The sequence below is a fragment of the Rhinatrema bivittatum genome, chromosome 2 (assembly GCF_901001135.1).
Source record: "Rhinatrema bivittatum chromosome 2, aRhiBiv1.1, whole genome shotgun sequence".
In the NCBI taxonomy this organism is placed as follows: Eukaryota; Metazoa; Chordata; class Amphibia; order Gymnophiona; family Rhinatrematidae; genus Rhinatrema; species Rhinatrema bivittatum.
In genome coordinates, this window is record NC_042616.1 from 56,728,697 (window position 1) to 56,746,117 (window position 17,421).

Genomic DNA, 17,421 nt, shown 5'->3' on the forward strand with positions numbered 1-17,421 from the left:
CTGATGGCTTTTATAGTTGAGGTGTGTGATCTTGGTTGTGTGCAGGTACTCATTGAGGCCACATCAGGGTCTGAGGACTCTCTAGAAAGGACATTGTAAAGCTGTAATAGGATCTTGGAAAGAGCAGTGTACAAAGATGAGGGACTTTTCTATGAGAACTGGTGTGTATGCGTGTGTCCCTTTTTTTTTAATGGCCTGGCAGTTTCCTCTTGTTCCTCTGTACTTCTGACTCATTTGGAATCAGGGCTGGGATCTGGCAACATGATTTCTTATTTGCTACTATCTGGGAATCCCCTTCTTCCCTCCCCTCTCCCCATTTTTATATCACTCCTCCCTCTCCAACAACATACCTAGTCTAATTATTGCAGTGACAGTCCCGCTGGGAACCATGCAGTTGTAGGCCCTGACTCTAGCCACTAGGTGTCAACCGTAAGTGAACAACATGAGTCTCTTCCCCTGGGGCCCGAGAACACTGCCTCTGTAGCATCCCCTCATAACCAGGGAAACGGAAGAGCTGACTTCTGCATGGCTGTGCACACCACTGCCCCTGAGAAATAATTTTTTAGAAGTTAGATGCTTTCCATTAAAACAAAGGCAGTTTGCAGGAATTTGGAAAATATTGCAGATGGAATGTGGAGCAAGCTGTCCATTGGAAAGTTGGTTTTGCCCAGACAGCCTGAAAAAAAAACAAACAACAAAAAGAACAGCGTTCAAGAAATATAAAGGATCCCAAAAAGAACACAGGGAAGAATATCTGGTGAAACTGAAGGGAGGCTAAGAAAGTAATCAAAAAAGCAAAATGTCAGGTGGATGAAAGGATTGTCAAAGAGGTGACAAAACATTTTTCAGATATATCAGAGAAAGGTCCAAAGTGGTATAGTGAAATTGAAAGGCGACAAGGATCAATGTGTGGAGAGAGACAAAGAAATGACGGAAATATTAAACATATGCTTCAGTTCGGTGTTCACGAAAGAAGACCCTGGAGAAGGACCATCGCTAGTTAACAAGCCTGTGGATAAGGGGTAGAGCAGACGAAACGCCGTTTACAGAAGAGATTCTATGGGAAGAGCTAGGAAAACTGAAAGTGGACAAAGCCAAGGTGTCTGAAGAGGTTCATCCCAGGATACTGAGGGAGCTTTAGAGATGTGCTGGCGGGTCTGCTGCATGACCTGTTCAATAGATCCTTGGAAAAGGGAGTTGTGCTGTTGCGATCATTGCCTCCCGATGGCTTCACTCTGCCTACCTTTCCTTTTTTGCGGCGACTCCTGCTCTTCATGAACGCCTGGCTGCCACGGCGTCCGTCTGCCGTCCTCTCCGGCGTCCCCGGACCGGCTTGGGCGCTGCCTTCCGCCATGCTCTTCAGGTACCTTAGGGCACGTGTGCCGCGCTGCCCTCATTCTTATTTCCTCATTGGCGTGTTCCTCAGGGGTGTCCCCCTGTGATGACATCACGCTGCCCGGATATTTAAGCCTACAGTTTATTGCTAGCCATTGAGTTAGCAAGGGTGATCTTACGGATGGCATTCGCTCTCCGTACCCAGCTACTCTGCCTTCCAACTTCTATTGGACTCTTTCTGCTAACGGGGTACCCACTCCTTGGGGGCCTCTTTGCTTCTTTCAGGTCGCTGTCAGGTAACCGGTACTCGCTCCTTGAGGGCCCTTGTTACCTGACCCGCTGCCTGCATCTATCTCCTCTTCTACTTGGAAGAATTCGCTACAGACACCATTAATGTGTCTGTAGCGAATGAGTACTACTATCATCCACTCCTCAGAGCTGTATCCTTGGAACCAGGTATTCGCTCCTCGAGGGCCTGCCCCTGTTTTTGCGCCAGTGCCATCTCCTAAGTGGAACCGCTGTGTGAGTACTTTGCCTACGAGTCTCTCTACCTCCAGGGATCTGGTACTTGCTCCTCGAGGGCCAGCTCTGCCTATCTTGGGGCTTCTCCATATTTGGGACTCTGTGAACTCACTTTCTCAGTTCTCTCCACTACAGCACTGCTACCGGAGGAATCGCTGTTCCAGCACCCTGGGGAATACTAGCCCAGCCGGGCTACATCTTCTACTCACTACTGCCACCTCTGGTGGCTTCTCAAACTGTCTAAATAAAGAACTATCTGTGTTTATGTGTTCAGAGCTGAGCCAGACCTGTGGCCCCTCACGGGACTTCCACCCATGGGCGTGGTCAACTGCCACAGTGTCCAAGGGTCCACCCAAACCTCACTAACTATAACAGGTGCCGAGTGATATGAGAGGAGTGGTAGTGGTCCTGCTTCACAAGAGTGGGAGTGGAGAGGAGGCTGGAAATTACAGGCTGGCTAGCCTCACCTTCGTAGTAGGAAAATGAATGGGAGACTCTGCTGAAGGAAAGGATAGTGTACTATCTACAGTCAGGAGAATTGCTGGACCCGAGGCAGCATGAATTCACCAGGGGAAGGTCCTGTCAGACAAATCTGATTTTGATTTTTTTGATTGGGTGACTAAAGAATTGGATTGAGGAAGAGTGCGCGATGAGATTTACTTGGATTTTAGCAAAGCTTTTGGTACGGTCCCATATAGGAGGCTTGTGAATAAAATGAGAAGCTTGGAACCTCCAGAGATGGCTTCTCTAATGTTCCTGACATGGAAACTAGTGTTCCTCATACCTGTTACCATAGCTAGAAGAGTCAGTGAGCTCCAAGCTGTAGTACACTATCCACCATACATCTAGCTCTTGCACATAGAAACCTAGAAACATACATAGAAGTGACGGCAGAAGAAGACCAAATGGCCCATCCAGCCTGCCCAGCAAGCTTTCACACCTATTTGTTTTCATAATCTGTTACTCTGACCACTGAGGTCAGGGCCCTTATTGGTAATTTTTTGGTTCCAATTCCCTTCCACCCCCACCATTGATGCAGACAGCAGTGCTGGAGCTGCATCTAAGTGAAGTATCTAGCTAATTGGTTTGGGGTAGTAACCGCCGTAATAAGCAAGCTACTCCCATTTATTTACCCTGCATGTGCAATTCAGCCATTGTTGGTTGTCTGAATAAAAATCCTCTTTACTTAATTCTTTCTGTTGCTGAAGCAGTGAGCTGCGCTGGATACTTATTCCAAGTCAAGTATCATGCTTAATTGATTCGGGGTAGTAGCCACCGTAACAAGCAAGCTACACCCATGCTTATTTGTTTACCCAGACTTTGTTATTCATTCCTTGTTGGTTGATGCTGAATATACATCATCTTTTCTTCATTTTCCCTGCCGTTGAAGGAGAGAGCTATGCTGGATGTGCATTGAAAGTGAAGTATCAGGCTTATTTGATTTGGGGTAGTAACCGCCGTAACAAGCAAGCTACTCCCCTGCTTTTTTGTGGATGCAAATCCTTTTTTCCACATTTCCTCTTGCCGTTGAAGCATAGAGCAATATTGGAGTCGCATTAACTGTGTGTATGTTTATTGAATAAGGATATTAATCTCCAGGTAGTAGCCGTCATTCCCGCAAGCCACCCCTTGCCTCTTCTCTTCATTCACATCCTCTAGGGTCCTGATCACATCAGGGTGGTCCTTTGCATTAAACCCAAGGTTTCTGCCAAATATTGTCTCAGCTTTCCATATCAATCAATCCATCTTATCTTCCTTCTTTCCAAGACCATATCGCATAAGGAGAACAACTTCTTAAAACTTTGGACTGAAAATCGGCCTTGTCCTACTAAAAGGAAAGAACTCAACCACACCACCAAGCTTTGCAGCTATTTGTATCATATCACCCTAACAGAATTGGCCTAGCAGTCAAAAAATGTACATTGGATAGCGGATTGCATTCAACACTGCTCCACCTTAGCAAGCTTACAGTTCAAAGATTTTGTTAAAGTTCATCGATTGAGAACTATGGAATCTTCTGGTGCTCATCTTCAAGTGTCGCCTCTTGGAGTCTTCAGTTCACACATTTACATCCCATTACTATCTGGTCAGTCTATCAAAGAGTGACAAATTTGGACAGCAGTATGCATAGCTGTTCCTGCAGTAGTCTTCTCTCTACAGGAGGGTGGGTGTCTGGGTTGCTCACTCAGTAAATGCTCTGCTGCAACCCTCAACTCGGAACACCTCACATGTAATGGCTAATTCAGCCTGCTTATCGATTGGAAAAAGCAAGTTTGCTTACTGTAAACAATATTTTCTGTAGATAGCAGGATAAATTGTCCATGGAATATACACCCTACTCCCTGGAGAGTCGACTACATAGCTAGAGTTAACTCTGATACTGACCGAGGAGACTCGTGTGGCAACATCCGTGCAAGAACTCCCACACATGTTCAGTAGAGCTCAAAGTTCTATTAGCTAGGAGAGACAAGTCCAATTGGTGCTCTTGGATTATGTCACCCACATGTAATAGCTAATTCATCCTACTATCTCCAAAAGCACAGTTTACGGTAAGCAAACTTACTTTACAAGTGGCTTCTGTATTTTGAGGAACTGCCTGATAAAACGTCTGACATTTTAGCAGACTTGTGTTAGCGTGCTACCCTCTATTCGTTCAGAATGCATAAAAAACCTTGCCCACATTCTGGTACATTGGTGGTGAAATGCATCAATAATCCAAGCACAAAGCCTTCAAAGGCCACTCTCCCAGCACTGTGCAATTTAAAAAAATCTGATTGCACTCAGGCTGAAAGGTTCTTGTGATAAAGGACTCATAAATTAGAAGGGGCCGAGTTTTATTTTTAATGTGACTAATTAGAGTCTTTACAGACAGGGGATTTCAGCAGAGCAGGTTATACAGTGTGGGTTTGGAGTTTAGCTAGAACATTGGATTGGGTTGATCAGCACTACTGTCTGAGAAAAGAGCAATAGTATGTTCACCACAGCAGAAACCTAGTGCCCTGTAATTGGCCCCAGGTTTACAGGGAAATAAGCTATTGATTCCTAATAAACTTGCATGCTCACATTCCTTTTTATGTGTCTTGAGAGGAGCTGAACAAAGTGAGTCCTTATTCCATTATTCAAGTGAGAACTGTTAGACTGCATAACCTTTTTCAGTAACTCTGGGCATAGAGGTTTTTAATGCCCTGGAAACTATAATTGTATCTAGACACAGAAAAAAATCCGAAAGACGTTTCTCTCCCTCTTCTTTTCTTCAGTGACACTGGTTCTGACCTAAAAGTCCTGTATGACTTTGTTCGGGAGTCTCTAATGCCGTCGAGCACTGAGTCATGGAAGTGCCCTGTGTTGCTGGTGGATGACGTGAGCATACTACTGAGCTTGGGTGTGAGGGCCATTCACCTGCTGGATTTTCTGCATTACTGCAGAGCAACCATCTGCTCCCAGTTGAAGGTATTTCCAGAGGAAAAATAATCTTGGCTTCTTTCCCAGGGCTTAGTGCATCCTTCATGATTCTTGACAGGCAAAATATTTCCCACTTCCCCCCACACCCCACCTCCAAATTAATTTTTGTGTTTTGTTACATTAGTCACATTCTATTAATAACAAACTCTCTTAATAAAGAAGTGATTTGCAAAGGAGCAGTGTCTGGTCTCACTAAGGGGATCAATTTGATGCTGAAAGAATTAGGCATCCTAGATGTATGAAGAGGACTTCATCTGGGTAAAGGGGATTATACTTTTTTTTTCTAATCCCCATCAGAGTTATTCCAGAATGGATTATCTTTTGGTTTCAGAGATTCTATTCCCTAAGGTGGTCTCTGCGACTTTGGGGGCTATAAATGGTCTCTGATCATGCACCTGCTTTTCTTACATTGAAGCTAGGCAGATATCTTTGAGAGAACTGGGTGGAGAATGAGCTCAGATCTTATTCAAGATACTGCCTTTAGTGATTATTTAAGGGGTAAATGGAAGGAATACTTGGAATTTAATGAGAGTCCAGATATGATGCCTGCACTACTGTGGAAGCGGGGAAAGCTGTAATACGGGGAGGTATCATGGCTTATGTGGCCAGAAAGCGGAAGCAGAGAGAGACAGAAATAATTCAGCTCTGCAAACTTTTGCTTGCATTGAAAAAACAGCATGCTAATAGTGTATTGCCGGAACAAAAACAGATTGGATGAGAGAAAGAATGCCTTGAATAAATTGTTACATCTGAGAGTGTTTCATTCCATTCATCTTTCCAAGTTTCAATTTTATAAGTATGGAAAAAAGGCAGGTAAAATGTTGGCATGTCTTGTTAAAGGGAGTGTGACCCAAAACTTGCATAACAGGGCTACGTAACACACAGGGAAAAGTGACGAATGATACTGAGGAAATTTTAGAAACCTTTAAAAGTTACAGCATTACGTGATAAAAAAGGTATTATTGTGGGAATGCAAAAAAAAATAATTGTTTTTTTTTTTTTAAGGTCTGCAGTTGCCTCATTTCAAGGAGATTCAGTTAGATGGCTTAAATGCTCCACTCTCTGATACTGAAATCTTGCAAGCTATCACCAAATTGAAATTGGGTAAATCTCCTAGAATGGATGGACTGGGCACTGAATTTTATAAAATTTTAAAATTCCCACTTCTGAAAACATTAAGTCACGTTTCTAATTTTGCGCTACATCATGGATTTTATTCCCCTGAGATCACACAGGCAGCCAGTTAACAAGTAGCACATTTAAAACTAATCGGAGAAAGTTCTTTTTCACTCAGTGCACAATTAAACTCTGGAATTTGTTGCCAGAGGATGTGGTTAGAGCAGTTAATATAGCTGTGTTTAAAAAAGGATTGGATAAGTTCTTGGAGGAGAAGTCCATTACCTGCTATTAATTAAGTTGACTTAGAAAATAGCCACTGCTATTACTAGCAACAGTAACATGGGATAGACTTAGTTTTTGGGTACTTGCCAGGTTCTTGTGGCCTGGATTGGTCACTGTTGGAAACAGGATGCTGGGCTTGATGGACCCTTGGTCTGACCCAGTATGGCATGTTCTTATTATTAGTTCTCCCAAAGAAGGAAAGAGATTTGTGGGTTCCTTCCTCCTCCATCCAATTTCCCTACGTAATTTAGATGCAAAAATATTAGCTTTTATTTTAGCTGCCTGGTTAAGTAAAATCATTCCCAATTTGATTTCAGCAGATCAAACTGGATTTGTAATGTGCCGATGTGGAGCTACCAATGTGCGCAAAGCTTTAGCTATTTTGGGGAGTAAGAACACTAGCCCTTGATAAGGTGGTATGGGAATATGTTTTGAGTTCTATAATATGTTGTTTGTTAAAAGCCAGATGTTGGATGATTTAGGATAAATGGTATCCTGGTTATAAATCCTATAATCAGATGTTCTGGTAGGAGAAACTTGTGTGGGGATGGTGTGAAATGGAGTGTGAATGTGAGATTTGGTTCTTAAACTGGGAAGGGGGGAGCAATTATGATTTGATTTGTTTCTATTTGAGTGTTTAAAACTGATGTTGCGTTACTTTTATGCATATTTTGGAAAAGTTGGAACATGACACTGCCGATTTATGTTTAGTATTAAGATGCTCTTTAGCTTTCTTCTATGGCAAATCTTATTTGTTTGAGGGTTGCAAAGGTTTTTCAATGTACACTTGTGTCTTTCCAATAAATAGAGGTTGAAAAAAAAAAAAAAAAAGACGCGATGCTTCCCAACCTGTTTTATTGTGAAGAGGGAGCTTTCTTCAGACAGTCCGTGGCAATACCTTTTCCGTCCCCTTCTTAATTCCATGTCATCCTGCTACACCAGGCAAGTCCCCCCAGCAGCAGAGCACACAGTTTTCCTTTGTGACATCACTACCACTATTCAGAAGTGGTACAGCTACTCCTGGGGGAATTCTGCAGACAAAAACTTAAAATTCTGCAGACTTTATATTGGTCAAAATAACACAATTTACATGACAGTCTTTACGTAATTACATTTTAAATTAATACAGAAAAAAGTTATTACTTGGAGATGCAGAATTTTAAATATTTTGAGCAGAATTTCCCTAGAAATTCCCTAGAAACTCGCTCTCCCTACTCCCCTGGCTTCTTTGCCATCTCAGGCCCCCAACTCCTCCACCTGCCAGTAACTCTCCCCTCCACCTCTAAGCTCAACCCCTTCCACTCTGTCGCCACCCCCAGAGTATTGCCCCTCACACAGGCTCCCTCTGTCCCTCCCTCTCTCACACACATGCTCCCTCTCTCTAGTATACATACACACACCCTCATACAGGTTCCCTCACTCTCTCTCGCACACACACATCCCCTCATACAGGGTCCCTCTCTTGCATACACATCCACACAAGCTCCCTTTTTCTCTCACGCATACACCTTCACACTGGCTACCTATGTCTCTCTCACACACGCACAGTCCTTTCACACAGGCTAGCACTCTCACATACACACAATCCCCTTTTCATACCCATGATCCCTTTTTCATACAAACCAGCTCTCCCAATCTCTCTCTCTCACACACATACTCTCACACACTCTCACACACTTCTTCACAATCTCCTCATATAGATTCCCTCTCTCTGGCACCCATGCTCAAGTAATCCCCCTGCTTATCCCCCACCTCCCCCGTTCTTTCTGTCACCTCCCCTGCTCTCTCACACCCTCCTGCTGATACCCCTGCTCTCTCTCCCCTTCCCTCTCCTCCCCTCTCTTGCCTTCTCCTCCTTTTCTCACATCCCCTCTCCCTCCTCTCTCTTCCCCTTCCCCCTCCAACACACACACTCACTCTCACCGGGGTCTTCATCTTCGCTGCGAACGGTCCGTGCTCCTTTCGTGGCATGCTGGGGCCTTCATCTTTGCCGTGAATGGTGTGCTCCGTTCATGGTTCGCCAGGGTCTCCTCTGCCATTTTCTGTGCAGAATTTGCCAATTCTGTGCAGGGGGCGAATTCTGCGCTCCACAGTAGCGCAGAATTCCCCCAGGACTAGGTACAGCATAGGGAATGCCAGTATTTCTCAGCATTCGGACAGGTTAATCCACGACCAGTGGGTTATGCACATCTGCAAGCAGGTGGATTAACCTGTCTTCATTAGAGAAAAGGAAATTATTAGGTAAGTAGTAATTTCTCATTTTCTGCTTCCATCAGGTAGTAGGACAACTGGTAGAGCAGCAGGATACTTTCTTGAATAGGCTCTGAAACAGGTTTTGGAAAATGTAGGGAGAACAGTTTATAAGAGCTTGACCCTTACTATGGGAAGACTGGTCACATGATAAATCAATCTCTGTCTGGGGAAGAGGCATTTTTTTGTGTTTTGTCTTTTAGCTTGCCAGTTTTCTTCTGCCTCTTTGAGCTTTCAACTCATTCAGAACTGGCCCCTGCTGGGGCTGGGACAAAACGAGCCTTCATAACTACACAGGGTTTTTTGCTCCCCCTTTTTATAAAACGTACTTAGTCAGAGGCAATGCAACTTGCTAAGTTGATGTTGCATTACCGGAGTTATCCAAAAATAATTCATAACATATTATGCTTGTACTCATGACTTGCAGCACAAAAACATGTGTGCACAGAAAAGTGATAATACATGAAATTAATATTTAACATAAGCCATCCAGAACATTTCCAAGAGCCTTGAAATGAATGCTTTGTGTGTTAATGTATGGTGACCAATAGATCTTGCTAGTCAGCTGGATATGTTTATCAGGCTTAACTAGCCGAGCAGCTAACTATGGACCCCATTAGTTCTCCCTGGATTTCTTCTGTATTAAAAATTCATGTTTCTGTTCTTATTCGAATCCTGCATTCTGCCACTCAGCAACTACTTGATGTGCCTTCCCCAAAACAAGTCCATTTGTCTGAGACATGTGAGCATGTCTTCTCCGTTGCTAGGCCTCTATACTGGAACCTCTTGCTATTCGCACCTTCACAGTCACTAAACTATTTATGTGTACACTTAAGATACACTTATTTAAGCAAGCATTTGAGACCTCTGTATAACTATGTTGCTTCTTCTCATTTCTAGCATTAAAAAAAATAGAAAAAAAGCCCCTTATTGTTCAGCCTGGCCCCTTGAGATACTTTGTATGTTTTAATATTGTCATTGTTGCATTGTTTATTATTCAGAGGGGCAGGCTATAAATAAATTTAAATAAATTAAATCCCCAGAGGGTTTCTTCTCTTTTCTTATTTTAGCAGTTGTCTTAGTTCCTTTTTGTCTCACTGCTTGGCAGCCCCTCAACAGAATTTTTCAGTGCTACCAAAAAAAAAATAAAGAAGAAAAGTCAAGTTGTCTGGTTCTAAGAAGGCCATACTCAGTGGCTTCAAGAACTGCATTTGTGGTTGCAAGATGTCCATCACCAATCAGCCATGCCATCTGCTACAGATGCCTGGGTCCTCCTTATAACTTTAATTGTTATGACTGGACGGATGTCCCCTAGATCACGATGGAGCTCTGCAGATCAGTTTCAAGACAGAGCCATTCCTCTTCTTGGAGCATGGCCTCCTCTGGCTCCCTTTATGCCGAGTCAAGCAAAGGCTCCTATACCTATGGCGCTGGACTCCTGATCTTCTGTAGCCCCAGGGTTGAGCAAGATGCGAAAACACCATGTGCAAGAGCTGGCACACATTCGGGGCTCATCTGTGCCAAAGAAGAAGCCCCATTTGTCACAGCAGTTTAGAAAGCATTGGTGCTGTTATCATGCATGGCCCTGGCACTATTGATGCAGAAGTCTGCAGTGCAACCAACACTATCTATAGCAACAGGGACCCTGACTCCAAGGGCCTTGATGGGATTCTTCTTAGGTGCCCACCTTGTTTTTGAACCATCACCCTCTTACCTCCTGTTTCTAGATCCAAGAACTTCCAGGGGGCCAACAGCGTTCTGTCAGGAGCATCCAGCCTGGACTGTGTCTGGAATCTCCAGATCACATCTGCTCCATTGTGCCCTTGGTCTCTATGCATCCCCTAACAGGTTACCCGGGAGGAGGTCTCCAACTCTGAACCAGAGGACACATCAGACTGCAGACCACATATCAGAACTGATGAAGACTTTCTTTACCTCTTTAACGGCCAGTGTCAAGGAGGAGTCTGATTTGTTCTCTCAAAGGAGATTCCTTCCTGCTTCCATTCCATGGGTTCTCCCATTAGAAATCTCAGCAGATGAAGCTAGCCTACCTCTGTTGGCAATCCATCTCTCTCTCTCAGGGAGGAGTTCAGCCAGTATTCAGAGGGCGAAATTCAGAGCACGACTGACTGGGACCTCCCCCAAGTTCTGTCCCCTCCGAGATGACTGAGGTCTCTGCCCAAATCACCATTTTCTTTATTGGGGTTATGGGTTAGTAACCCTCCACCATTTGATTTGGAGGAAGGGTCTACATAGATTCCCTTGGACCCCCTTACCTGACTTTCTGGAATATTCCTCCCCATTAGAAGACCTCTCAAACTCCAGAAATTGGGTAAGCAAACAGGTTGTTCGGCCTGTTTGCATCGGAAAGCAACAGGTAGGTTAACATTTTGTGCCATACTTCAAAGTAAGTTCAGGTTTGCTCTGGACTGCTGAGGTGGGATGTAGATCTGCTGTACGCATTTTCATTAGTGGCGAAGGCAGTTCAGAAGGTGCTCAAGAATCAGGCATGATGCATCCTCATTGCCCCAGCAAGCCCCAGAAATCTATGGTTCTTATCTCATCAAGTTGTCAGTCTGTTCTTTGATTCCTCTAGGGACCAATCCAGTGCTACTAATGCAGAAGGAGGGTCATTGATATCATCTAAACCTCCCCTCCCTCAATTTGATTGCATGGTGTTGAGCACTCAATAGTGTCTTTATTGTCTGTATCCAAGGAGGTTGAGGACATCATGATTTTTGCTAGGAAGCCATCCACTAGAAGGGTGTATGGATTTAAATAGAAGTATATTACAAACCCAGAGGAACTCGGCTCAATTTAAAGCCAACCATCTGTTTTATATATATTTATTTCCAAACAACATCTCATACAATTTAACATAAAGTGCTAAGTGCAATACACAACATCCCCGTTAAAAAAAACATCCTCACATACACACCATACATACCCTCACATACCACCACATACTAAAAAACCACTAGTACATGAATCCTATTAATGCCCCCCACTATATACCCCCCTTATTACAATATATCCTTTTTATGGAACATTCACTGTTATTACCGATACCAAGTATCTGTTACTAATTAACATATGTCAATCAAAAACATATATTACATTACATTGTCCCAAAAATCTGTTATTCATTAACATATATTACATTGTATTATTTATAAAACACACAAACAGCTCTTAAATCTTATATCAGATACAAAGTATCTACCATATTAACACAATCATTGATTCAATTTATCCAATGTGATCTCTGATGTTGTAATACCCGACGGGACACCCGTTTCACCCCTTCCTTGGGGCTTCCTCAGGGATGGGATTCTGTATTATACATATATCTCCTCTATCATCATCTTCCTCAAATATGTTAATCAATGTCCATGTTGTCATAAAATGATGTTAAACTCCAATTCATTGAGAGGATATCGATTGCACACAGCCAACACTTATCCAACTGCCAAAAGAATATATTTCATAAGATTAAATACAAATGTCTAATTTATCGCAGGGATAACCACCCTCTACGCCATAACCTAAACCATACCAACCAGATAACTTCAAACCAACGACACTGTTTCCCGCTGATTACCAAGGGAACTCTTAATTGTCAATGCAGGGCGTACATCCTCGTTACATCATTGTTGATCTTACGATACAGGCACCCAAACAATTTCAGTATCTGTATAAAATCAAATCAACAATGCTTTAATGGTTCATATTCCCATATATCTCATCATTGATAAAATTGAAGAAACAGACCTTATACCCATACAACTCATCGAAATTCGATTAATACCCCATGTCTCTTTCGCCAACTAACATAATCTATACTTCTCCAACATAACCTATTATACTGCCATTATCTATACTCCAATTCACCCAAACAAAAATCCTTATCTCATCCAACAACCTCACAAACTCAGCCTGTAATGTAACCTTAGCCTATACTCCAAGTCAACCACACCATTTGCCAAATTTAATCGAACCCCGAATGCCGACGCTATTAATACTTCAATTCACCCCCACAGGTAACCTGTAAACTTCCCAAACTTACCTCAACAGAACTTAACACCCATCATAGTGCCCAACAATGGCTACAAATGGCAACATTCTCCTCAATGATTTTACTGCGCCAGACGCCGCCGCCATGTCCAGAACTTCTAAAGGAAGTCTGTCCTAGACACGTAATATCCGAGTTTTTAACTCTCCCCTGACGTCACGCCGTCACGGACGTGACCATCCTAAAAAATTACCCGAGCATACTCAATTTCAACCCGGGCATCCTCTGTACTAAAAGCACCCAAAGGCATCTCAAACTACACATAAACAATAGGCTTTAACCAAAAGCTATCCATCTCCACTTTAAGCTACATACCCTTAAAGTAAACATATCACAGTTTTTAACTCTCCCCTGACGTCGCGCCATCACGGACGGGACCATCCTAAACCCACACCGTTTAAGAGGTTGCTTCACATGTAGTTCTATGATGGTCATCTATGCTATTATCTGCCCATGCGAGCTGGTATACATTGGGTATACCAGCAGACAGATTAGGCAACGTATCATCGAGCATAAAAGTAGATTAAGGACACAGAAGAGTGGAGCGCCACTTGTATCGCATTGGGAAACCGCTGAACATTGTGTAGATGACCTCAAGTTTTTTGTTATTCAACAATGTTATGTGTGTCAACAAGGTGATGTGAGTAATATACTCAGAAAAATAGAACAAAAGTATATTTACTCTTGGCAAACTGTAAATCCGCAGGGATTAAATGATAATATAGAATGGGATGCCTTCTATAGCGGGTAATAGGTGTGGAGGTAAACGGCATTGTTCTGTATATGGATGATCTTGTTTACTTTAAGGGTATATAGCTTAAAGTGGATAGGGATAGCTTTTGGTTAAAGCCGATTGTTTACGTGGAGTTTTAGATGCCCTTGGGTGTTTTTAGTACAGAGGATGCCTGGGTTGAAATGTAGTATGCTCGGGCAGTTTTTTAGGATGGTCCCGTCCGTGATGGCGCGACGTCAGGGGAGAGTTAAAAACTGTGATATGTTTACTTTAAGGGTATGTAGCTTAAAGTGGAGATGGATAGCTTTTGGTTAAAGCCTATTGTTTATGTGTAGTTTGAGATGCCTTTGGGTGCTTTTAGTACAGAGGATGCCCGGGTTGAAATTGAGTATGCTCGGGTAATTTTTTAGGATGGTCACGTCCGTGACGGCGTGACGTCAGGGGAGAGTTAAAAACTCGGATATTACGTGTCTAGGACAGACTTCCTTTAGAAGTTCTGGACATGGCGGCGGCGTCTGGCGCAGTAAAATCATTGAGGAGAATGTTGCCATTTGTAGCCATTGTTGGGCACTATGATGGGTGTTAAGTTCTGTTGAGGTAAGTTTGGGAAGTTTACAGGTTACCTGTGGGGGTGAATTGAAGTATTAATAGCGTCGGCATTCGGGGTTCGATTAAATTTGGCAAATGGTGTGGTTGACTTGGAGTATAGGCTAAGGTTACATTACAGGCTGAGTTTGTGAGGTTGTTGGATGAGATAAGGATTTTTGTTTGGGTGAATTGGAGTATAGATAATGGCAGTATAATAGGTTATGTTGGAGAAGTATAGATTATGTTAGTTGGCGAAAGAGACATGGGGTATTAATCGAATTTCGATGAGTTGTATGGGTATAAGGTCTGTTTCTTCAATTTTATCAATGATGAGATATATGGGAATATGAACCACTTAAGCATTGTTGATTTGATTTATACAGATACTGAAATTGTTTGGGTGCCTGTATCGTAAGATCAACAATGATGTAACGAGGATGTACGCCCTGCATTGACAATTAAGAGTTCCCTTGGTAATCAGCGGGAAACAGTTGTCGTGGTTTGAAGTTATCTGGTTGGTATGGTTTAGGTTATGGCGTAGAGGGTGGTTATCCCTGCGATAAATTAGACATTTGTATTTAATCTTATGAAATATATTCTTTTGGCAGTTGGATAAGTGTTGGCTGTGTGCAATCGATATCCTCTCAATGAATTGGAGTTTAACATCATTTTATGACAACATGGACATTGATTAACATATTTGAGGAAGATGATGATAGAGGAGATATATGTATAATACAGAATCCCATCCCTGAGGAAGCCCAAGGAAGGGGTGTGAAACGGGTGTCCCGTCGGGTATTACAACATCAGAGATCACATTGGATAAATTGAATCAATGATTGTGTTAATATGGTAGATACTTTGTATCTGATATAAGATTTAAGAGCTGTTTGTGTGTTTTATAAATAATACAATGTAATATATGTTAATGAATAACAGATTTTTGGGACAATGTAATGTAATATATGTTTTTGATTGACATATGTTAATTAGTAACAGATACTTGGTATCAGTAATAACAGTGAATGTTCCATAAAAAGGATATATTGTAATAAGGGGGGTATATAGTGGGGGGCATTAATAGGATTCATGTACTAGTGGTTTTTTAGTATGTGGTGGTATGTGAGGGTATGTATGGTGTGTATGTGAGGATGTTTTTTTTAACGGGGATGTTGTGTATTGCACTTAGCACTTTATGTTAAATTGTATGAGATGTTGTTTGGAAATAAATATATATAAAACAGATGGTTGGCTTTAAATTGAGCCGAGTTCCTCTGGGTTTGTAATATACAATGTGATTAACAGAGGACGCACTTTAACATACAACCTGGATTTAAATAGAAGCATTTCTTGACCTAGCGCCAGATGGAGTCACTGGATCTGTTCGCCTGAAATTTCAAGGATGTCCTACAGAACTGATATACCCTCTCCACATTGGGTCTTGGTACATCATCAGTGAAGGAGCATCTTAATGCTATCATGTTTGCTACTCTCAAGTGGATGGGAAGCCAATATCCCTTCATCTTCTGATATCAAAATTCATGAAAGACTTCTGGCATACAAAGCTGCCTGTTGTGAAAGCACCTGTGCATGGGATCTCAGTGTTTTAGCACAACTGATGAAGTGTCCCTACGAAGCTCTGTAGTCGGCTTAATTGAAATTTCTGACATGGAAGGCGGTGTGTTTGGTCACTATCAGAATGCCTAGAAGAGTTGGCGAACTGCAGGAATTGGCTTCATATTCTCCATACTTGCAGTTTTTTCACAATAGGATGGTGCTCCACATCCATCCATCTGCCCAAAGTGGTTTCTGTATTTATTTATTTTATTTATTTATTTTAAATTTTTCTATACCGACATTCATGTGCAAAAGAACATATCAGATCAGTTTACAGTGAACGAGAAACAGCATTGAACGAATGCATTACATCGAACAAGGGATAATTAAACTGGTATCAAAGGGTATTATCAAAGGGTATTATTTCACTTGAATCGAATAATTGTTTTGCTCACATTCTTTCCAAGACTGCATGCACACAAGGGAGAGAAGTCCATCCATTGTCTGGACTGTAGGTGGGCTTTAGCCTATTACCTGAGAAGAACTCATCCTCATCATCTGGTTTTTCAACTGTTCATATCCTAACAAACTGGGTGTGGCTGTTGCCAAACATACTTGTCTAACTGAGTAGCGGACTGTTATGCATTAGCTGGCCTTCAGATCACAGTCTGTCAAGGCTCATCAAGTAAGAGCTATGGCTACATCAGTTGCTCATCTAATAACCATATCCATTGAGGATATTTGCAAAGCCGCAACTTGGTCATCCATTCACAACTTCACAACCCACTACTGTCTGGACAATCTCTCAAGAAGTGACAGCAGCTTTGAGCAAGGCAAGCAGTTTTGCAGTTTCTTCCCCCAGTTGTCCACTCTCCATAGGGGAAACAGAGTTGCTTATTCAGTATGTGCTCTGCTACACAAACTTCAATCTGGGACTCCCTATGTGTCATGGCTAATTCAGCCCCGCTTGTCAATGGAGAAAGAGAGTTTGCTTATCTAAACAGGGTTCTCTGTAGACAGCAGGATGAATTAGCCATGCTTAATACCCGCCCGCCTCTCTGAAGAGTCGACTATCTAGCTAAAGCTAAGCTCTACAATCGATTGAGGGTCTCATGAGGCAGCATGTACATGGGAACTCCCATGAATGTGCAATAGTATAACAACTGGGCTGCTTACCTGTACTGCGGGTTCTCTACGGACAGCATTGCAAAACAACCACATAAGTGAGTGATGTCATCCGATGGTACTGTTGTGGAATAAAGCTCAGTCTCTTCTAGCTCCGAAAGTACTGGAAACATTTTTGGAGCATGTGAGCTAGTTCCTGCGCTGGAGTTATCATGTAATTTATTAATTAATTAATTTATTTATTTATTAACGCTTTTTATATACCGGCATTCGTAGGACACATCATTTCGGTTTACAGTAACTGAGAAAGGAAATTACAATGAACGATGAAAGAAAGCTAAATAGATAATATATGACAGTGCAACGAAAGAGAGAC

General features: G+C 42.4%; 1 protein-coding gene across 3 annotated transcripts in view; it reads left to right on the plus strand.

Annotated features, from left to right (window-relative positions):
- Window positions 1-17,421, plus strand: part of ELP6 (elongator acetyltransferase complex subunit 6) — a 65,468-nt gene that overhangs the window by 34,721 nt on the left and 13,326 nt on the right. For all 3 annotated transcript variants that reach the window (XM_029588195.1, XM_029588194.1, XM_029588192.1), the window contains exon 5: window positions 5,115-5,307. In XM_029588195.1, the coding sequence (XP_029444055.1) occupies window positions 5,115-5,307 (193 nt within the window). The remainder of the gene's footprint in view (window positions 1-5,114; window positions 5,308-17,421) is intronic.